At 32.9% G+C, this 21987-nt stretch overlaps 5 protein-coding genes and 1 pseudogene across 6 annotated transcripts; 2 read left to right on the forward strand and 4 right to left on the reverse strand.

The window, feature by feature from the left end:
- Window positions 1-3486, reverse strand: LOC145598294 (F-box/kelch-repeat protein SKIP30-like). Its single transcript, XM_081654631.1, has 2 exons — window positions 3313-3486; window positions 1-1579 (listed from the first exon to the last, which is right to left on the reverse strand). Exon 2 carries the CDS (start codon window positions 1500-1502, stop codon window positions 465-467), a length of 1038 nt encoding a protein of 345 aa, XP_081510757.1. The 5' UTR covers window positions 1503-1579; window positions 3313-3486; the 3' UTR covers window positions 1-464.
- Window positions 3487-5345: 1859 nt separating this feature from the next.
- Window positions 5346-7059, reverse strand: LOC145599214 (non-specific lipid transfer protein GPI-anchored 26-like; annotated as a pseudogene). The gene is made up of 3 exons (XR_014103705.1): window positions 6660-7059; window positions 5893-5928; window positions 5346-5635 (listed from the first exon to the last, which is right to left on the reverse strand). The product of XR_014103705.1 is annotated as a non-specific lipid transfer protein GPI-anchored 26-like (transcript).
- Window positions 7060-9955: 2896 nt separating this feature from the next.
- LOC145597368 (non-specific lipid transfer protein GPI-anchored 15-like) lies at window positions 9956-10887 on the reverse strand. Its single transcript, XM_081653523.1, has 2 exons — window positions 10458-10887; window positions 9956-10077 (listed from the first exon to the last, which is right to left on the reverse strand). Exons 1-2 carry the CDS (start codon window positions 10885-10887, stop codon window positions 9956-9958), a joined length of 552 nt encoding a protein of 183 aa, XP_081509649.1.
- Window positions 10888-11296: 409 nt separating this feature from the next.
- LOC145599140 (non-specific lipid transfer protein GPI-anchored 5-like) lies at window positions 11297-12322 on the reverse strand. The gene is made up of 3 exons (XM_081655550.1): window positions 11920-12322; window positions 11694-11795; window positions 11297-11615 (listed from the first exon to the last, which is right to left on the reverse strand). The coding sequence occupies exons 1-3, from the start codon at window positions 12254-12256 to the stop codon at window positions 11491-11493; spliced, it is 564 nt and encodes a 187-aa protein (XP_081511676.1). The 5' UTR covers window positions 12257-12322; the 3' UTR covers window positions 11297-11490.
- A 903-nt stretch (window positions 12323-13225) lies between these two features.
- On the forward strand, window positions 13226-14495 carry LOC145597209 (non-specific lipid transfer protein GPI-anchored 16-like). The gene is made up of 4 exons (XM_081653363.1): window positions 13226-13591; window positions 13698-13724; window positions 13893-13961; window positions 14257-14495. The coding sequence occupies exons 1-4, from the start codon at window positions 13252-13254 to the stop codon at window positions 14493-14495; spliced, it is 675 nt and encodes a 224-aa protein (XP_081509489.1). The 5' UTR covers window positions 13226-13251.
- Window positions 14496-19660: 5165 nt separating this feature from the next.
- On the forward strand, window positions 19661-21391 carry LOC145598897 (PLAT domain-containing protein 3-like). Its single transcript, XM_081655299.1, has 2 exons — window positions 19661-19771; window positions 20894-21391. The coding sequence occupies exons 1-2, from the start codon at window positions 19700-19702 to the stop codon at window positions 21287-21289; spliced, it is 468 nt and encodes a 155-aa protein (XP_081511425.1). The 5' UTR covers window positions 19661-19699; the 3' UTR covers window positions 21290-21391.
- The last annotated feature ends 596 nt before the right edge of the window (window positions 21392-21987 follow it).

The following is a 21987-nucleotide window of genomic DNA, read 5'->3' on the forward strand; positions in this document are numbered from 1 at the left end:
CATTTTTTTTCATGTGTCCCTCTATTTCTAGAAAAGAGTAAAAATCCATCTTAAATTACATTGATGATTTATTTTAATATCCTCCGCAATACAAAGTTTTTTCACCTTAATTATTGATCACCGCCAAAAAATAAAATACACAAATAAAAACTAACTTAGAAAGTAATGATCAATCTTCATTCCAACATCTTCAGCACCCAAAGAGGTTAAACAAATTGTAATTGTTAAATTGCTCTAAGAATTGGCCAATTCTTCAAGAAACTTTACAGGTTTACATTCCACATTGATCTGTTGCCTGTATAAACTTCAAGCATTTCATGATCAAGCGATAAGTAACCAGTTACAACACAAGTCAAGGGGAATAGACATTAGAGAGTAACACATGTTCCCCTGCGCTCATGGTGCCAAACTTCAAAACAGGGGCACCATTCTTACAACAGAACACAACATCCTCGAAAAGATCTTTAAATTCTCAATTGTGTACATCCAAGTATGGTTCCACGGCATCTGGACATAGGAGCTACTCGGCGCCAGTTTGGTCTTTCACTCCCTACAGTCAGAACATCAACATCAGAGGTCGGCTTGATGTCCCGGTTGCATCGATCAGGACCGATCACACCTCCAACTACATATATGTCTCCATCCAATCCAATCATTGCAGACCCAATTCTCTTTCTTACCTCCGATGCTGAAACGATGACCTTTCTTTTATCGCTTTCCTGCTTACAAATAAGGCCATGGCTCATGACGTAAAGAACTCCATTAACTACAGCCATTGGACCCTGAAGCCAACCATAGTCTTCTACCTTCCAACCGTCGGAAGGCCTCTCAAGGACCTGCACCATTGAGAGCCCCTTGTGCACAACATGCATTTTGCCCCCAATGACCATTCCAGAGCATGCTGAGTTATGAGTGTAAGGAAGATCAGGAATTGAAACCCATGTATCCTTTTCAGGATCATAAACTTCAGCCTGAGCAATTGATTTTCGGCAAATAGTGAAACCGCCAGCAACAACAATCTTTCCATCCAAGACGCAGCACGCAAACATTGCACGAGGAACCAGCATGGGAGCACACTGGGCCCACCTCCTCATGACAGGATCATAAGACCATACTTCATTGGTTGCGAAGCTCCCATCCTGATCACCAGTTGATGGGTCAACAGCTTCACTCCCACCACCAAGCACAAATAGCTTCCCACCAGTGGAGACAGCCCCAAAGTGAGCAAGATGCCTAATTTTTGATGGGAAAACAGGGAGTGTGATCCAAATGTCGTGGAGGGGATCATACAGCTGCCATAGATTATCTGGATCAAAAGCACATACACACAGAAACTCCTCTGATGAACCTACCTCTTCCCTGGCCTTATAAAGCTCACGGCTGCGAAGAGCATCTCTCCAAGTACGACTTACAAGTTCTAACTTGGGGTGAAGGTTAAAAGGAACATGAGCAAGGCACCTGAGGGCAACAGCATCTGGGAGACCTTCAATCAGCACAGACATGATAAAATAGAATCACATCCGTTACGTGTGAAGACAATTGATGTTGGTTGAAACCCTAAGTAGAATTTTGGTACAACCTGAAATAAGAGTTATTGTACCCACACATCATTTATGCTGGTCAGAATCATTTAGAGCACAAAGTAAGAGAAAGGCACTGAAATTATTCAGAATCTCATATATTCTATCAAGGGGAAAATAGCAATAATTTAGCAGCAATATTCACGTAAGACCACCAGTTTACTATCAACCAGTAAATCAGCATTTCATTTCATGATCATCACAAATCACACCACTAATGGAAAATGAACAGGTTATAAGACATATACCACTTGAAAGAAACGCTAATAAACATTAAACAAACAAACCTTAACAAGACGACTAAAACAATAACTAACAACTAAAAGTGGGAAACATTTACTGTATAGGTTACATGGATTTCATCAAGGCTAAGTGGCTAACGAGTTTTATTATGTGTGAACAATCACACGGGAAAAATAAGGAATGTTGAAGGTAAAGTCACATGGTTTATTCCAATCTCCACTAGTCCAAAGGCTTCAAATTCTAAGAAAAGAAAGAAAAAGCATGTGAAAATATGCCAAGCATACAAGTTTTCTGAAATCAGAAGGAAGAGTAATAAACACATGTCATCTGTTGGTAAAAAAAAACACACAGACTTGGTTGGAGAGGCTCTGCTGTGTAATCAAGGGTACGTTAGCTCATTTGCCAATTATTAAGCTCATTTGGAGACTTTCAAATGAACAGAAAAAAACCTTGAAAACACCCCTAGCTCTATCCTCTAGGCGTACCACATCTAAGAATTTGCACCTTTGTTAGAGTGACCTATCCCAGCTCAACCAGTGAGCAAAATAATGTATACTTATTTCTTAAACCTGATTCTACTTAAAAGGTCTAGGTTGGGTTCATACAGGTCAAGCAATGCCATAAATATATTCCACATTCTTTAAGCCCAAACAACATTGAGCCCCCATTTTGATAGAATCCATCAACTTCCCTGCTTTTTACCAAAGCTCCACTTAATTCAAAGATTGATCGACTCAATTTCAGGCCATCAATGCATTCAACAACATTTGTAGGAGACAAACCTACCACAGGTCACACATCACAAGAAACTGGACAAAGACAGAAAGAATATCAAGACATCCCAATAAAAGATGGTTTGAGAGATACACTATAGGGCGGAGTTTGGTTGGTGGAGGAAATGTGGAATAGGAAATTGCGTAATGGTCCGAGAACTTTTCCTATGCCTTGTAAGACTATATATCATCAGGCCCTTCCCTGAGCAGAGCAGGAGGGGCGGCTGCCGCCCTGCGGCAGGGAGAGAAGGTCCAATTTCATAGTTCCATTTTAACATGAAAGGATTCCGCAACACATTAGCAACCAATTTGATGCAATCATCAAATTAGGCTCCAATCACATAATTTCATGTACAAAAAATCCAATTTCATAGTTACATCCTAACATCAAAGGCAAATTTGATATACATATCAAAATAGGCTCAACAAAATCACATAATTTCAGGTAGAATAGCTCCAATTTCATACTTCCATTCTAAAATTACAGGCAAATTTGATTCAATTATCAAATTAGGCTCGAAAAATCACATAATTATCTTCTCTAGCAACAAAATCGCTCGTTGTTATGATATTTCATAACCTTAAAAATTACAATCAATAGTTCAATAATCGACTTTAGAAGAACCCTAAATTGATTATAATGACAACAAAATCAACGATAAACCCTAGATGTAAAATTGATATTTGATGATTACAAAAATGAAAGAACATCTTACCTCGAAAAGTGCTTCAATGGAGGATTAAAAAATTGAGAAATCGCCTAAAATGAGAACGTGAAGTGCGCTTCAATGGGAAACTGAGAGAAATAGAGAGGGGGAGGAGGACAGATCTACGTTCATCCGTTTATGAGATTACTCCGTATAAATTTTGTACTCCGTATCTCTTCGATTCTAAATAATTGCAATACTTGTCTTATTAATCGGTTTTTGACAGGAGTATTCAATATGGTTCACTTTTTAAATCACGCATGATACATGTGCACGAAACAATAACTTATGCGAAATCTGCAAATAAATACTTTCTTTATCTCCTTTATTTTGCACCATTACCCACTTTATGTGACAACTTTATAAGTTACGTGATACAAAAAAAAGGGACAAAAAGAATGATAGGTGCCCTAGAGAGTTGGGTTTGGTTAATATTTGTCAAAGCCCTCCCTGCAAGGAATCAATTTTAGGATGCTTATGGAATATGCAATTAGGTTGAATCCTCTTTGTTTGGAATTTGACAATTGGTGTCAATCTAGTCTTCATGAATATGCAACCTTGATTTCCTTAAAGGAGTGCAAGTTAGGAATATCGTGGATGGGCTTAACTAAAGGATCACTCTTTTATTGTAGGGTGCACAACATAATTAAAGATACATTAACCCCTTTGAGTGGCTTGAATCGTTTTGTTTGGAAAACTGACACGTCTAAAAGTATGGTAATGAAAATTTATAATTCTTTGAGCTTGATCATTTAGCACAACCTAGATGAGATTTTAGCTTATTGGACTGAACAAGTCCCCAATAGCGATTAGCTAGGGTAAATTATCAATTGAAGTAAGGATTTCTAGTTAAATACATCGCTAATTCAATTAGCAGTTTAATAGTTACAAAAAAGTCTATCTCTAAATGCATTATCTATTTTACATTGGAAAAAACTTATGGATATTGAGTTAGCTTTTGTTCTAACTTCTAAGGGGCACTATTTTAATTAGCGATTAACAAAAGTAAACTGCCATATTAATTTGAAATAACAATTAATAGTTAAACAAATTAGCGGTTTTAATAGTAATGAATGAAAATACCCATTTCCAATTGGACTATTAAATTTATCTTGGACAAAACCTTTAAATTTAACTAATTTATCCTAGATAAAAAGCTCATGTAGAGTTAGCATTTTATTTCAAGTGAAAAACTGTTATTTCTATCACTGATTTTACTTTGAACAAATTAGTATAATAGAAACCAACAAGAGTTGGCTCAAGTGGTAAGCAACTTGATGTCGCTTAAGGGAGGTCTCGGGTTCGAGCCTCGCCGTATGCAGAAACTCTTGTTGGGAGACTCACCCACCATAAGCCAGGTGTGCTACCCGAGTCGGATCCGGATGTAGTCGGAGCTAAGCTCCGGTGAACCGGGTGGGCAACCTTAAAAAAAAAATTAGTATAATAGAAATTCAATATTTGCAACTGTTGATGTGGATGGTAAATCTTAATAGTATTTAAAAGGGGTTATAGTAACATCATGATCCTTTTGCCTTAAAGTAGCCATTAATGTCGTATTGGGTGGTGTATTAATAAACATATTAATGTACCTTTCCGATTTGTGCGTGCCTAATTTATTATTCTAATGGATAGTATTATTAAAACAAATTATGAGCTTAAATCAACCTAGTCATTCAACAATCTCATGCCAAAAACAATACTGTATTGTATTTTAAGATCTTGCTTCAAAAACAAACTTTGATTTGGAGTTTGATCGATTCTCATGTACGTGTTTCAAATTTAACTTATCCTCATTGTATCCCAATACAACTAGATTAGTCAAACAAATTACTTAGAAATTACTCAACCTTATAATCTCGACAATGATTTCCAAAATTCTTTATTGTTTATGTCTTTTTGAGAAGCTTCTATTGGAAGATCATATTTGTAAGGCTTTGAATAGAGAAGTCAAATAATTAATGTCAAATCATAACAACACCACCTCTTTTATTGCAATATAATGATGGAAATAATAATCTCTTAAATAAAAAAGTATACACCTCAAATACAAAACAAATTACTCAATTCCAAAAAAAAATAAAATAAAAAAGATGTATTACAAAATGGGTGTGGTGGTAGTACAGCCGTACAACAAATTAAAAATGGCACATGGAAACAAGAAGAGTGAATAAGACAGTCCAAAACAAGACCAAATAATTTGGACATATCTAAAAGGCTAAAGTGTGTGAAACGACGACGTATAACACCGCAAATAAAGCAGGAATAGTCGGTAACTTTGACATTGTTGCGTCTGAAGAATCACCATCTGTTGGTGATGTTTTAGATCCACTTCCTGCAATTTCACATACGTAAAACTAATTAGTATTTATGCCAGGAATGAAATACTCGTGCTCGTGCTAATGCATAGGATAATTCTAATTTGTTTAAACTGATAGTGTGATGTTATGTTAGTTCCCCTTAATATGATAATGGGTGTATGCGATTTTTTTAAGGAAAAGTTAGTAAATTCTTTTTAAAGTTTGAAGAAGGATGTCTAAAATTGCTTAAATGATAGTATTCAATAAGTAATTATTAAAGTTAGGTACCAACCTGGACTTCCTAATGGAGATCCTGCTGGAGAAGCGGCTGTAAAATTAGCACACAAAAAGTATTAGAATTTGACACACTGAATTTAAGAACATACATTTTTCGTTTTTCAGTTGACATGGTTTGACAATTTTATAAACTTCTATGTTACTGAAACTACTTTTGTATTATTCACAATGAAGAAAACATAATATTACTCCGTATGATTTTGTTAAAATGTTCATTAAATGTCTTTTACATATAAACTTAAATTTTTACATTTTGAAAATTACAATAATTATACTAACAGCTAATTAAATTTATATGTATTGAAATTTGAAAAACAAGAAAATAAAGGGAGAGTATATATTGCTTTTGACATAAGTGAAGCACCCGAACTATCTGAAAAAACTTGAATGGAGTTTGAATTATTGTAGTTAAAAAAATAAAATTTATCTAACAAAATAGGTAATATCTCAACTATTGATTGACTTAGATATTACTGTATATATTAACTCATGATATAACAAGGAAAGTTCTCAAATAAACCCATATACAAATAAAACTAATTAAACACAAATCAGCCAATAAATCCAACCAAACTTAATCCATTTGTTATGTATTCTGCAATCATTCTACTTGTAAATCTTAAAACCAACAAGAAATTAAATCATACATGAAGATGACCCATTTATCGAACGACTACTTCAATTTATGATGAATTATATGATAGAAATATAAATTAATTAGGAGAAAACATAAAAAAAAAAAATATCATACAGTATAGTTACCTTTATTACAACGGCTAAGAGGAGGAGTTTGAACATTGCAAGCCTTAGGAAGAGTCAAAGCTTGAGTTTGGTTAATGTTCAACCTAGCAGCCAAGCCTGAGGCTCCACCGTTAAGAACCTCGCACAAGCATTGTGGTGAGGACTTAACAATATTAGCTAGCTGGCTGCAGCAGCTTGATGAGGGCGTCGACGAGTTCCCGGTGATGTAGTTTAAGCAAGGTGACAACGTGACCAACACATTGGTGCAATCACTACTAATTCCTGAAGAACTCGTTGAGCCATTGACATAGCCCACATTGAGCTAATTGCTAGTACTAGAACCATGACATATTTTGGTGACACCATAATTAATTTTTTCTTGGAAAATTATTTGATAGATATTTTTCCAAGGGTATGTATATTTTTGGAGGTGTATAATTGTATATAATATGATTGTATTGTAAATGAAATTATAATATGTGGGTATTTAAAGAGGAAGCTTAGAAGGAAAGGAACAAATAAAGTGGTTTGTAATAGGTGAACAACTTTTTTCCTACTATATATGCCTTTGTTAAAGGTTGGACTATTATTATTTTTATGTTGTTTTCTTTGCTTTTATTTAATTAATCAAAATTAAGCTTCAATTACGTGTCTTTCATGTTTGTCTCTAGAATATAAGATGACTTAGATCGAATGATGCCTTACGAGTTACGACCAAATCAACTGATTATAAGTATTTCGAGTGAGTTTCTTCCATCTTTCCATGCAATTTTATACCAAGTACTATAATATATATAACACGTCTTTCTCCAAATGATGTTACTGTTTGCAAGGTGATTTAGAAAATATTGTTTATGTGGTGGTTGAATTGGATACGATTAAAAATTGTGCGGTTAAAGTAAGGTAGAGTTTATTAGAATTGGTAGGAGTAAAAGAAGTGAATAAAAATAATAAGAGTGAAAAAGTGTGAATATAATAGCATAAAGCAAAGCATTAAGAAATCTTTACCAAAAAAAAAAAAAAAAAAAAAAAAAAAAAAAAAAGAGAAAAAAAAAAAAGAAGAAAGCAAATTAAAGGGTTATAAAAATTTATATTATTATCAAAATGTAAAGTGTTACTCCCTTAGTTTTTTATTAATCGTATCAATTTGATTATTTATACACTTACTTTGACAATACTTTTTATTAATATATAAAAATATATGTGTTCCCATGTAAATTATTTTTGAATTTGTTTATATATATATATATATATATATATATTTTCATCATATTAACCTTTTATACTTCTTGATAATATATATGAAGTATTTAATTATTTACAAATATGAATGGTTAAAATTGCGTATTGACATATATATTAGTCAAAGTATTGATTTTTCGTTAATAGTGTCTCACTAGGTTAATTCCCGTGCCATGCACGGTAATTTTCAAATTCTTATTGGTGTAACACTATAATTATATTTATCGTTAGTGCTTGTAACATAATAATTCGTATTTAATATCAAAAATAAAATTGTCAAAAAGTAATATAAATCACATGAAAAATTTAACTACGATAAATTTATCTTCTTATTATTTCTAATATTTACTAAAATAAAACACGAAAAATCAAACGAAGTATAAAGAGTTTATTAACAAACTGAGTTTCGTAAAAATACTCCTTTGACTATGAGTGTTTTAAAATTCACAATAAAGTGATGCTCCGTACTATTTTTCTTTTTGACAAACAAATAATAATTTTATAAATATGTATATAGCTAGCCTTTCATGTACATTATCTTTATATACAGTTTTTTTTTTCATATAAAATTGACCACTTTTAAAATTTGAATATATAATTTAAAAAAGGTCATATTATCGCGTAGATAATATCACAATAGGATTTACAGTAGTAATAATTTGGGCATGTGGTGTAACATAAAAGCCGTGGTGTGTTGATACAAAAATATTATATAAAAAATATAACTTTTAACCCATATAATTCCAATTTTAAATACTTAAAAATTTATGATAATATGTTTAAAATATGATTTACAGTAATAATAAATTGAGCATGTTCACTTTAGCTTAATTTTAGTTCAGTTCAGCTCCAATCAATTCAGTTCAGTTCAGCTCCTAATTTCCTTCTCTCATAAAATATTCATTTCAGCTCTATTCAGTTCAGCTCCAATCAGTTCAGTTCAGTTTAGTTCAGCTCCAATTAGTTCAGCTCAGTTCAGGAAATGTGAACAAACCCTTAATCTATGTAGTATGTAATTATTAGATAAAGATAGGAATTCAAAATTATACATATATAAAATAATTAAAGATACTTAACTTATCAAATAATGAAATAATTAATATTTGAGTATAATATATAAGGATATCAAATAATGAAATAATTAATATTTGAGTATAATATATAAGAAAGAAACATAATGATTATTTTGGAAGGAAAAAGTATTTTATTTTTGTAAGAAAGGAATGAAAATATTATACTTTGTATTACGTATTGTAAATATTCTAAGAAGATTTTTTGACAAAAAACAAAAAAGCAAAAAAAAAAAAAAAACACTTTTGGCGGGAAAATTTTTAACCAAAAGATGACACGTGTCATCTTTGGTTTCGCCTTTAGTATATAGTTATAGATAGATAGATACTTCATACGAGTAATATACTTTTCCATAGTGATTTAAATCAAAATTCTATGGGTTTGACTAATCATATTTTCCTAAAATTCATGCTATTTATATTAGTTTAAATTTATGGAGTCAACAAAACTAACTTGAGGTTATAGACTTCCCTTTTAAGTTAAACCTATTCACAATTATTCAATATCCACCATTTTGTCAATGGAAATTACGAGAACATAAGATGCATAATTGAAAAAAGAGTTAGCAGGTTTCTTAAATGCCCTTTATTTTTTAATTTTCACATATGAAGTTTCATGCTTATCGATGTAAAATCTTTTATACTCGTATAATATTTTTTATTGTCTATATAACGAGACGAATAAAGTCTAACATAAGCAAATTATTGTTCTAACATATAAATAATAAAAGACAATAAAAAGAGTGCGTGCGAATAATGTTACATTTCTTAGTGGATAAGGGGCTTAGGGCTAATTGGCCACTTCCCCAACGTGTAGTTGCGGGAGGGTAAGCAATTTGGAATGTAAGGAAATCCATGAAAAATCTGAAATTTGTTGAATTCATATGGTTTTTAATAAATAAAAGTGATCAGAGCTATACACAAACAAGCTGATTTAAACTGAAATTTTTCGTTTTCAAAAAAAAAAAAAAAAAAAAAAATCAATATATAAGCACGTTTTTAACTTCAAATTGCAATATTAGCATAAACACTCGAAGTGATGAAGAGAAGAAAGAGGGTAAAATGAATCGGGAATTCGGTCATGCTCCCATTAGATGTGTTCCCAGAATCCGATTTCGGTCCTGTCCCTGCATTATATAAATTCACCAATTAATAGCTAGTGAAAATTTTCATTCATAACGTTAAAGATTGAAATATGTCAAAACGCATATATTCTTTGTTAAGGTAAGAGTTCGGATCCAATTTTTATGAACTCGTTTTCCCAAAAACTTTGGTGGAGCATGATTTGCAATAATAAGTCTGCCTAATCGTTTCTCTTAAAAAAAATGTTAGAAGAAAAGATCCCTAACCAGCCTTCGACCCTAATGTTTTCTAGGAAAGGGTAAGGGATTCTCACTTTTAAATATCTACAAACTACAATAGAGACCTTGTGATCTCAAGGTTATAAGGTAAATTCCTAACCGACTACACTAAGCTATATGCCAATTGCTCTAAGTTACGTACGTACCAGCTGAAGGAATGGTAGGAAGTTTAGGCAATGTTGTATTGTTAGGATTGGCCGAACCCTTAAGTGTCGAAGCATTAGCAGGCAAAGAAGATAGGGAGAATCCTGCAGGAAGTTTATTGCATTCGCTAACAGGTTGAGTTTTAATGTGACAGATTCTAGGGAGGGATTCAGCCCTGGTGTCATTGACGGGTACTCCAATTTCAGAGCCATTGCCTTTGAGGCCAACACAAAGACACCAAGGTTGTGATAGAACAACATTATGTAGTTGCAAGCAGCACGAAGAGGTCGGGGTGGAAGAGCTTCCTGTGATGAAATCAAGACACGGCGATAAGCTTACTAATGCATCTTTGCACGCTAGGGCCAAATCATCACCCAGGGCTACACCCGACAACATGGTCATGACTAGCACCAGCGCGACTAGTGAGGCCATTATTATCTTGTGTGTTACACGTACAATAACAAAATAGATGTTAAATGTTCAGACTTAATGAGGACGAGTTTTATAGGGAGGTTGTTAACATAAAAAAAGAGGTCAAAACTGATGTCTAATTTTAGGCATGTAAGTGAATTAACTTGGTTCAAGGTGTAAGTTTAGTTAATATGCCAGGTCTAATTTGTCTAGCGTTTTATCATAAATTGCTAATTTTTCTTTCATTTGGGGTACTAAATATGGACATCAAAGCTGTATAACCTATAATGCACATTGCTGAAAAGTAGTAGTTCTGTAACAAACTTGAATCCAACTACTTTCTTATCAGTAAATCAAGTAATCTGCTATATTTCAAAATTGATAATTAAGACACTTTTTTTGGTAAAAGATTGATATAGACACCTTAAAATTAATCTCAAAAGTGTGGTACAATTTTATTACATTCAATCAAGCAAACAATATTACACAAACTGCTCAACTAATTCAATGACAGGGCCACAGGGGAGCCAATAGGGTCCCAAAAATCACTCTACAACCATGACAAAATAATAGATATAGTACAATCACATACATAAAAATTGCTAAAGGATGCTACAAAATGGCTCAAAAAATTGCCAAAGCTGAAGTACAGGACACAATTGAGAGTATAAAAGACAGCAGATAAAGGGAAGATTTGACGGTACTTCCATTTGATTCATCAGTTGATGGTACTGTCTTGGATCCAGACCCTGCAGCAATAAAGAACTTGCATCAGTTTCTTGTTTTTTCGGGTTTTGTTAATTTTTTTAAAAAAATCATGTATTTACCTGAGGGAAAATCAGCTGATGGACCTTCAGATCCTGCATCAGGTTTTCCTGCTGCTGGACTACCTGCTGGAGCTGCACCTGAAGCTGAAGATCCTCCTGTTCCTGTTTAAATAAAGAGCGCGATTTTGTTATGTTAGTGATAAGATTGTGTACTTTTAGGGAACTTTAGTTATATACAGTATTATGAAGAAGTAATCAGTCTTAATTGAATGGAAAAAAAACTTACCACCACATTGACTAACAGGTGGAGTTTGCACATTACAAGCATTGGGGAGGCCGAGAGCTCGGGTTTGGTTGATTGCAACACCTAAAGAGGAAGCTGCCCCACTACTGAGAGCTGAGCAAAGGCACTGAGGCTGTGATTGTACAACGTTGGAAAGAGCCGAGCAGCATGAAGATGCAGGGGAAGAGGAGTTGCCGGTTATGAAGTTAAGGCAAGATGACATGCTAAGTAACACACTTGTGCAACTGTTTCCGCCTGATTGAGCTTTTACTCCATTCCATGTTAAGGCCATTACTAAAACTAGGAGCACTAAACATACTTTAGAACCTCTTGGAGCCATTTTAATTTGCAAGAAAAAACCAAAGAAAGTAAGAAAAAAAGAAGTGATTAAAGGAGGGAAATTGAGAATTAGTTGAATTAGATGAGATGATTATTTTGGGAAAGAGAGGGAAGATTTTATAGGATTATAGTTGGAAGTGGACAACAAAATGCAGTTAAGTTTGGGTGGCCAAACCAATATTTTGTTCATATGGTTAGTTGAACAATATAATTTATTTTATATCACTTGCATGATTTAGCATATTATTTACATTATTACATATACTAAGTTAGTCCTGTCTGATTTTCTTTTATTCAATTCCTACCTATCATGTATTCTCTTATGAAATTATTTGGTATGACAAAGTAGATTTACCAAAAGGTATACATATCTTGGGAAACTAGTTTATCTCATACCAAGATCCTCGATAGTCTAATTTCACAGTGATAGGAAACAAATTTTGTTTAAGAGTTCTTTTTTCAACTCCATCCGTCTGAAATTAGTTGTCACATTATAATGTCAAAAATAACTCATAATCCATAACCAATATTAAGTGACTTGACTGTTTGAAAAGATCCTCTATTATACTACGTAGTTGACGTTCTTTTATCACCAATCAATCATTTCTGCAAGTAGATTTCCAATCAACAGTAGAAGCAATTCAATCAAGTCACAGTAAAATAAACTTGAAATATGCTATAATAACAAGTAACAACTATGAAAAATAACAATCTTTAAATTATAATCTTCACCTAACATTCCAAACACAACCAAATCATTTCCTTAAAAAATTTGGACAAACAAGTATATAAATTAAAATCATTAGAACCTTCCACTCATATCCTTCCACATAAGTCATAGGCAGTTGGTCTCACTACAGAAATACTCTGCTTTTACTCATAACAACACTCAAAATACACTTCCACTCTATAAATCACTCATTTTCTTGTAAGTTCTTCACCACAAAAATTCAGCAAAACAAAAAACACTTACAGAAAAGTACTAAAATCAAGTAAATGGATAGTTTTAATTTTATTTCATCAAAAGTAGCATTATTAATCTTAACTTATAATTTAGTGGTAAGTTCAGTGAATGGGCAGGTGACTACACCATGCACAGCCTCAATGATAGCCACCTTCACCCCATGCATGAACTACCTCACCGGCAGCACGGCCAATGGCTCATCTCCATCGTCGAATTGCTGTGGTGCATTGAGATCAGTGATGAGCAGTAGCGTCGACTGCGCTTGCCTCATGGTCACTGCCAGTGTTCCTCTGCCTCAACTTGTTAACAGAACTCTTGCACTTGGACTCCCTAAGGTTTGTAACAGTGGTGGTGTTCCTATTAAGTGTGAAGGTAAATGGCCTCATTTCACAACCGTAGTTTTATAAGATTAGATTTTTAGTTCTGATTTTATATTGTTAAAAATGTAATTGGGTTGGTGTTTTATGTCATATTGCAGCTTCTGGTAGTCCTCTCCCAGCTCCAGGTACAATAACTACGATCGTTTTACTTAACTACACTCTGTCCGAAACTATAATAGTCACGTTAATAGTGTAATATGAATAATCTAAAAGTTGAAATCTGGATTATGCATGCACTTAATTATTTTTTATGATTTTTAATCGGATATTTTTACATGCTATCTAATTAACAGGTCCCCTGCAGTTTGGAGCAACTCCTCCAGGAGCTTCATCATCACCTAGCCCGGCATTTAGTCCCCAAGGTACGTAAATTAAAAATTTGATTGACAAAACTTATCCGACTCATACTCGAAAATATTCAAACTGGATGACTAGAAAATTACCCTAATCAAAATCAAATGTGGGTGAACTAACTAATTTCCCATAATAAGTTTAGACTAATTGTAGTATTTACTACCAAAGCATAACGGCCTATGGATAATCATAATAATGTTTGATAGAGTCATCATGCTACACATATTAAGAAACGGAGGAAGTATCAATATAATAATATGAGACTTAATTCTTTGAATATTTGTCTTGAACACATGATTCTAGCATCCAAAGCAACAGCCTTTACACCAGCACCCGAACCAACAGCCACAGAAGTATCACAGGTGGTGGCGCCATCAACGGTGGATGTCAAGGCACCATCCACAGTGGATATTGAGGCACCATCAAAGACTCCTAGAATTCGACCAGTGTTGACCCCATCAACCTCAAGTGCATCCATGATCCTCTCATCACCTACTACTATTTGGGCATTTCTAATGGGATTCATGCTATTCAGATTGTAATGTAACATGTTTGTACGTATACATCAAGTTAAATTGCGGTCAAGTGCTCCCATGATCCATAGGCCCTTGTTTGTTGAATTGGGTTCTAAACTGTAATAATAGAATTTGTTACAAGCTACTAGTACAATTACTACTACAATCCTCCTATTTGATGTGTCTAATTCCACTAAAGCAACAATTGATATACTACATATTATTTTGATTTTTCTTGATGAATTTGTTAAGAGAATAACTCCCGTGTGTTTGTGAATGTCAAAAGAGACAAATAACAAAAACGGGTTACTCCTCATAGATTCATAATACGAAATTAATAGATTTAAAGAATATAATTATGTTCGGATTATATGTGGTCAAACTCTCATCTGATGCAAGCTTGAGTAAAAATGTGAACAAGTAAAATGTTGACTCCTCGGCTCAATATATTATTAATTGACTAATTGTCTAGCTTGAATAGCTCATACGTTGTCTTATCTCATTAGCACCCTTAATTAGCTTAGTTTGATCACCACACACAACTAAGCTAAGTCCTTTGTACATGGTTGGAAATTTAAAATTCTATTTTATCTACATTTTGTACAATTAGAACCCTAAAAATAAGGGTAAAACGCCTGGCAAATTTGAGTTGCCATGAAGAAAGATAGATTATAGGAAGTTAATTAACAAAAATTAGAGGCTTAAAACATATAAAAACTCCTAGCTTTTAGCCAATCAAATAGCACTAAATTAAAAGTTCACCATAAAATAGCCCACATTTTAAGGTTTTTAATTTGTCCAAAAATAAGCACTCCACAATATATATAACCTAGGCTCTTCTCATGCAACAAATTAAATCCATCACACGTACTATTTTATTCAAAACAAAAGATAATTCGTACATTACAAAAAAAATGGCCGCTAACAAGTTTGTTGCAATGTTTATGATGTGCATGATTGTGGCCGCGGCCATGAACTTGGTGGTAGAGGCCGGTGACCCTAATGGTGCCGGTACAGAGGTGTACAAGAAATGTTTCGCTGACTGCCAAAACTCTTGCCAGGGAGGTGAAACCCATTGTGAGATGAGTTGTGATGAAAAATGTGATGAAGAGGAAACCAGGGGTATGTTTATCAATTGGGATATTAATCATAACATAGCCTATAATTCTTTGATTAGCTTTATCTTACTGTATATATTATGGTTGTTAAATGGTGGTAAAATTATTTTTTTTTAAGGTGTTAAATTATTAAAAAATATATATATTTAATAAGAAAATAAAAATCAAAACTTAGTTTTAAAAGGTGGTAAAAATAAAAAATCTTGTTACCTTTTCAAGTTAAAATAAAATAGATCGATTATGGCTCGATTTTACTTTAATTAACATTAGAATATGAAGGGTGTTTTAATTTGGTTCAATATAGTTGTCAAAGTTCTTTATATTGGCTTATGAGGCACAAAATATAGTAGCGCGCGTAAATAGGGGTTTGATTATATTATAGGTCTTGAGTACCACCCTTTAACCAATTACTTTATGGAGGACTTTACAATGTTGCTAAACTAATTTGTGGTTTTTTTATTTATTTATTTTTTTCTTCTTCTTGTTATTACAGCCAAAGTAAATGGAATGGGGAAGAAGTTGAAGTGAGACTAAATATGAAGTGATGGTTTATACGAAGACGAGAGATGATCTAAATTACTGAGGAAAAGATGCACGTCTTCGTTTAGAAACAATCATGATTTGTAGCATTATTATGTTTAATGTGCCAAAAGAAATTTAAATTAAAAAAAATGAATGAATAATAAAAATGTACTTTAAATTTTAGCTTATCAATTTTTAAGTCGTGGATAATAGTTGTTTTATTATCCATTAGGAAACTGTTTTATGTTGAGAATTTTTATATACACTATTTTTGGTGTTCGAGATTAAACTTTATTTTCTAACCTTTGTTTGTATTAATCTTCCCTTTAAATTTGGATTCTAAAATTTATACTACGTAAATACTAAATATCAATACAAATGTTATATACTAAATATCTGTTTGGATTAACAAATGAAAAGTAAATTATAAGTTGATCATACAATCAATGTTATGGGGTATTACATTAGTGTTAATTTTGTACTTTGTATAGTATACTAGGACAGCTAACGCGCGCGATGCGCGCGCATAGCTAGTCATATCTAGAAGCTCTTTTGGCTTGTTTTAAAATCACAAATTTAGTTGTTAGCAGAATTAAAATATGTAAACAACTATGTTTATGGGTATAAATGTCCAATACAACTAACATTAATGCATGAGAGCAAATAAGTACATAATTAAATATTTTAGAGGGTATAATTGTCCAAACACTATTCATTAAAAAAAACTTATACATATTAATGAGGGTATATATGTAAATACACAATTTAAAGAGTATGATTGACATTAGGGGTGTCAAAAACTTACCCGACCCGAAAGGTTTACTTGAAACCGAATTGTTTTCGAACTGGTAGGACCCGGATATTTTTTATCCGAATCCAATCTAAAGTCGACTCGACGTTATCTCGAAACCGACTCCACCTGATAATTTATGATCCAAACCCAATTTGGAATCGACTCATATTTAACTGAAACCAATAAGACCCGATAATATAAGGTTTGAATTCGATCTAGCCCGAAATGAAATCTACCTGAAACCATTTAGACCCGAATAAATACCACTTTTTACCCGACCTTTAATTATCCGATTTGAAACTTCCCATGACCCAATTAAAATCGACCCGAAATCACTCATAATTCAATTAAACCCAACTTGTTTCTAAACATAACTTTTTGTTCTATCTTGAAATCAAATTCTTTACCACTGGTACATTCGTGGTAGAGAATGTTTGATGGCTCAACCTTGGAATCATATCCTTACATTTGAGTTACGTTGTTTGATGAAGTTTTTCTAGAGTCAACATTCAAGTTGTGAATTGTAGAATTTGTAGAGAGAACAAAGAAGAGAGTCATAGAAAGGAATGATAATTGATACTCCGTATGAATGAGATACCACAAAAGTAAAGCAAAGCAATAAGAATATGTTTGAATCGAGTCAACATTATAGGAACGGCACATTGATCGATATAATAGTGAATTAATCCATGATTTTAGTACTCTAAAGTCAAAAAATCCCATATTATCATTATATACCTAAATAATGTAGCTAATTAGATAAGTGGATACAACAATATCATTTATTCGAGTACCACAATTCACATGGAAGCAATCCACTTGCAAAGTTGACTCGTATATGATCCGGGGTGATTATTGTATACAATATGCTCGATCTTAACATGTCATATTAATGAAGTAATTTAGCAAAGAGTGTTGTACTACCTTCGTTTCATATTATTTGCAACAATTTAATATAAAGTAATAAGTTAACCCATTATTTTTGTATCGAAGCAATCACATTCAAATTTTAACCGGAATTGAATTGATTTGAACCAAGATCTAATCGAATTGGAAATGACCCGATCCAAAGTCAAATAAATTCACTTTGACCCAAATAAACCCAATAAAATCCGGATCCGACTTCATCTTAACATGATATGACTCGATTTGAATTTGACTCGACCCAATTCGATTTGTATCCGACCATACTTGAACTCAACTTTAACCCGAATCTGATGAAGCTCAACCCGATTTGATTTGGTTTGTAAGATTAAAATGACCCATCATTACCCGACCCAAACATCCCGACCCGTCGTGGGTCAACCTAAACTCCATCTGGGTACCCGATTTGACACCTCTAATTGACATTACACTATTCATAAGAGTAATTTTCTACTTTTTATAAGGTAGGGATACGAGTACATTTTTTGTCTCTATTATAAAAGAAGTAATACTTAGTACTACTACTTACATATGATATGAGACTTAATATAACAAAAAGATCATTAATTATTTCCTTACTTTTAACGTTTTAAGCTTTGTTGTTTTGTTCTATTCAATTCATTGACCTTGAATTAATTTGAGTTGATCAAAATATAAATGATAATGAATTAATGATCTTGCTTTTTATTGTCAACTTTGAGCTTTGTCTTTATCTTAATAATATATTACCCTCCGATCCAATCCCATAATTAATCAAAAATAGAATAAGTAGCCTTTCATTTCTTAGGTTATCTTCCTCGATCAGCTTCGACCAATTATCATCGTACATCTGTCGTGACCAGCTATATTTGACAATTATTATTACTACACAATCAAATACTTACTAAAATAATTTGTAGATATGGACAAAAATTCAATTATCTTATAAAGATTAACGTATATGGTTTGCATAGGGATTTGTCTAAATAGTCATATTTCTTCCTCAAGAAATGGCGAACTCTATGCCTTGTTCGATGTCCATCTTCCTGACTGAATCCTTGTAACCTAATCAATGCCTACTAAATTAGTATTTATTAAGACTATATATTGTTTTTTTTTTTTGGAAAGCAATAACACTATATTTTTAAAAATTATTTCTAGCTATGTTGCATTATTTGCCAATGTAATTTTTTATATTAGTACTTTGTATATTTACTATATACTTTCACTGTCTTTATCATTGTAAGTTAGGGCCTGTTCACATTTACTGAACTGAGTTGAACCAAACTGATTGGAGTTGAACTGAACTGAACTGAATTGAGCTGAAATGAATATTTTATGAGAGAAGGAAATTAGGAGTTGAACTGAACTGAACTGAAATTAAGTAAATGTGAACAGGCCCTTAGTAATAACATCTTAGGAAGAAGTAATTAATAATGTGTTTATGTGGAAATATGAAAACCATTTCTTTATCATTTACTCCGTACTAGAGAAGTAATGTATTTATGTGCAAATATGAAAACGTTTCAATAATTAAAAACATAATTACGTAGTACAGTACAAGAAAAATACGAAGTACTGTTTTATTCAAAGAACGAGAGGAAAAATTCGACGCCTTGTTTAGTTGTCTATCCTTGCCTTCTTGACTGCTTGTTATCGACTCAACATCTATTACTCCGTAATTAATTAATTAAATTAATTAATCTATCAATATAGAGTATATGATAATACTATACAAGTATTTTAAAAATACATAAGGTGTACTTAGTATGTTGCCATATTTGCTATAAATAGGCGAGGTGCTATTGCTAGCCAAACCACAACTCAAAAATATTTCTCCACATCTTCTAATTGAGTCAAGAAATAGTGAGAAAGCTAGAAAGAGTTTAATAGGCATGGCAAAGGGTACTTACATTCTAAGTATTCTCGTCGTCTTCTTCTTCTCCTCAGCCATTGTTGCTCACTCTGTAAGACCCTGACTATACATCAATTTTTGTATTCTCATCGTTAAAACTTCTTAATCTTTTGCATAGTTTTTTAGTTATTGATTCATGCATGAAACTAGCTAATTAAGCTAGATGAACCTACAGTGGCGGAGCCACCCTTGTGCAAGGTGGGTCACGTGACCTAGCACAAAAACGGGAAATGTTTAAATATTAAATACTGTAATTGGTAATGATATGTACTCCGTAGTCTAATGGTGCAGGCTTCATATTTTTAGACTAATGTCAGCGGTTCGACTCCTAGGGGAAGCTACACTCCGTGTTTTTTTTTTTTTTTTTTTTTTTCATTTAGAAGATTAATATGTAAACATAATGCATACTTACAACTTTACAAGTGAGTTCTTAGTATTGTAGTGGTGGGAGGCATTATAAATTTTGTCAAAGATCATGGATCAATTCCTACGGGCATCATTTTTTTTTTTTTCCCTTTTACATAATATCTACCACTACTTACTTAGTTCTCAAACTGGTAAATTGTTAAAGGTCATTGTTCTAATTTTTTTGGGTAATTTCATTAGTGACTTGTCATTATCCTTTTCCTTCCCCGTAACATTTAATACTTTTGGAATTTTTTTTATTTTTTTTTTTTTTTTTTTTAATTAACTTTTAGAATATTAATGCATTAATTATGATTGGTATGCGGTCGATAGCTAATGGTGACCTAGCACCCGTAAAATTCTGGATCCGCCACTGTGAACCTATATATAATAAGTCAAGTCACACACTAGTTGATCCTCAAGTATTAAGATGTTGTTTGGCACTATATACTCCTACGTAGCTGTATACATACCTCTCTTGTTCGAACTTTTGATTATTTCTTTCACCTTTTGAGGTTTTATAGTTGCGTAAAATATGATTATAAAGGTTGTAAAAGATTTAGTACCGTAAATGCACTTCATATACACAGAAGTTTTATATATATCCATGCTTAGTTTTCATTACTATAGCCTAGGAAGACATTAATCATAAAGCAAACACATTAATTATTCGTAAACCGAGGGAATATATCCAACTTTTGACTACATAATCCATACACTAGTACACACTACTACATGGGTTGATACCATTTTTTTTGTGCATATGCAGTCATGTACGTATAACGTGAAACTGAAAACCGGAAATGTCGAAAGAGCTGGAACAGATGCTAGGATTTTGCTTCGTCTGTATGCCAAGAATGGCGAAACAATAGATGCTCCAAGTTTGAGAAGGTATAGGGATGGACCAGATTCAAAAGACTACTTTGAGAAGGGTCAGTTGGACAAATTTAAAATCCCCGGAAAATGCCTCAAAATTTGCAAAATGGAATTGAGCCACAACAATGGTGGTGATCACCCTGGTTGGTACGTTGACTACTTGGAAGTCACCGTTGTTAATGACCAGACGGGGAAAAGCTCCGCTGTAAAGAGGTTCAACATTAAGCGATGGCTTGCCAAAGATGAACCTCCTTATTACTCAACCTCAGTCATGAAGGGTAAATGCTAAATTGCTTATTTGAATGACTCTAAGGTTACATGTATGGCTAAATTATGTTCGTTGCTTTTAAAAATGTAATAACTTGAATAGCATATGCAGTGATACATACTTGTATGCTATAACATTTTCCGGATGTTATCTATGTTTCAATTTCTTAGTTTGTGTTTATGTGTTGTTATCCTCCAGTATGTGTGAATTCGTTTTATATGTTCCTGTAATAATAAATATCAATGTATCCATTGTTCAACTTTAAGTATGGTGTTACATTAGGTTTGTTTAGCTTTTGTGATATACTTTCTCTTTTTTCTTTACTTACAACACAACCTTATGATAACACACTTTGAGAAAGAAATTAGATGATGCATAAATGCAACCAGATAAATTACTCATAATACGAGTAACAAAAACACATACTTCTAACTAAACTTTTCCTACACTTGATGCTAAAATTATTTCAATAGTCATACGTTCACCTTCTCTAATCAGTAATCACTACACGTATTTAGCTATGTTGCAAGTAAAATATCTGTATATAGCTGAAGTATGTCATGATCGAAGATAACAGTATAGCAAAAAGAGTAGTAGTACCTGACAGTACCGCCTCATTTAGCTCAAATCTTTCAACTAATCTGGCCGGAGGGATTTCTCCTGGGTGCCAAGCCCTTTCAGATATTGATTGCCGCAACCCCTTAAAAGAATCGGAATTG

The sequence above is a fragment of the Chenopodium album genome, chromosome 20 (assembly GCF_948465745.1).
Source record: "Chenopodium album chromosome 20, dcCheAlbu1.1, whole genome shotgun sequence".
Taxonomy (NCBI): Eukaryota; Viridiplantae; Streptophyta; class Magnoliopsida; order Caryophyllales; family Amaranthaceae; genus Chenopodium; species Chenopodium album.

Coding starts and splice junctions, on each gene's coding strand:
- LOC145598897 (XM_081655299.1), top strand. CDS start 19,700: ATGGCAAAGGGTACTTACATTCTAAGTATTCTCGTCGTCTTCTTCTTC. Junction 19,772..20,893: donor CAGCCATTGTTGCTCACTCT/GTAAGACCCTGA, acceptor GTGCATATGCAG/TCATGTACGTATAACGTGAA.
- LOC145599140 (XM_081655550.1), bottom strand. CDS start 12,256: ATGGCTCCAAGAGGTTCTAAAGTATGTTTAGTGCTCCTAGTTTTAGTA. Junction 11,796..11,919: donor ACCTGTTAGTCAATGTGGTG/GTAAGTTTTTTT, acceptor TTATTTAAACAG/GAACAGGAGGATCTTCAGCT. Junction 11,616..11,693: donor ATCAGCTGATTTTCCCTCAG/GTAAATACATGA, acceptor TTATTGCTGCAG/GGTCTGGATCCAAGACAGTA.
- LOC145597368 (XM_081653523.1), bottom strand. CDS start 10,887: ATGGCCTCACTAGTCGCGCTGGTGCTAGTCATGACCATGTTGTCGGGT. Junction 10,078..10,457: donor TCCTACCATTCCTTCAGCTG/GTACGTACGTAA, acceptor TATATAATGCAG/GGACAGGACCGAAATCGGAT.
- LOC145597209 (XM_081653363.1), top strand. CDS start 13,252: ATGGATAGTTTTAATTTTATTTCATCAAAAGTAGCATTATTAATCTTA. Junction 13,592..13,697: donor TGTTCCTATTAAGTGTGAAG/GTAAATGGCCTC, acceptor GTCATATTGCAG/CTTCTGGTAGTCCTCTCCCA. Junction 13,962..14,256: donor CCCGGCATTTAGTCCCCAAG/GTACGTAAATTA, acceptor ACATGATTCTAG/CATCCAAAGCAACAGCCTTT.
- LOC145598294 (XM_081654631.1), bottom strand. CDS start 1,502: ATGTCTGTGCTGATTGAAGGTCTCCCAGATGCTGTTGCCCTCAGGTGC.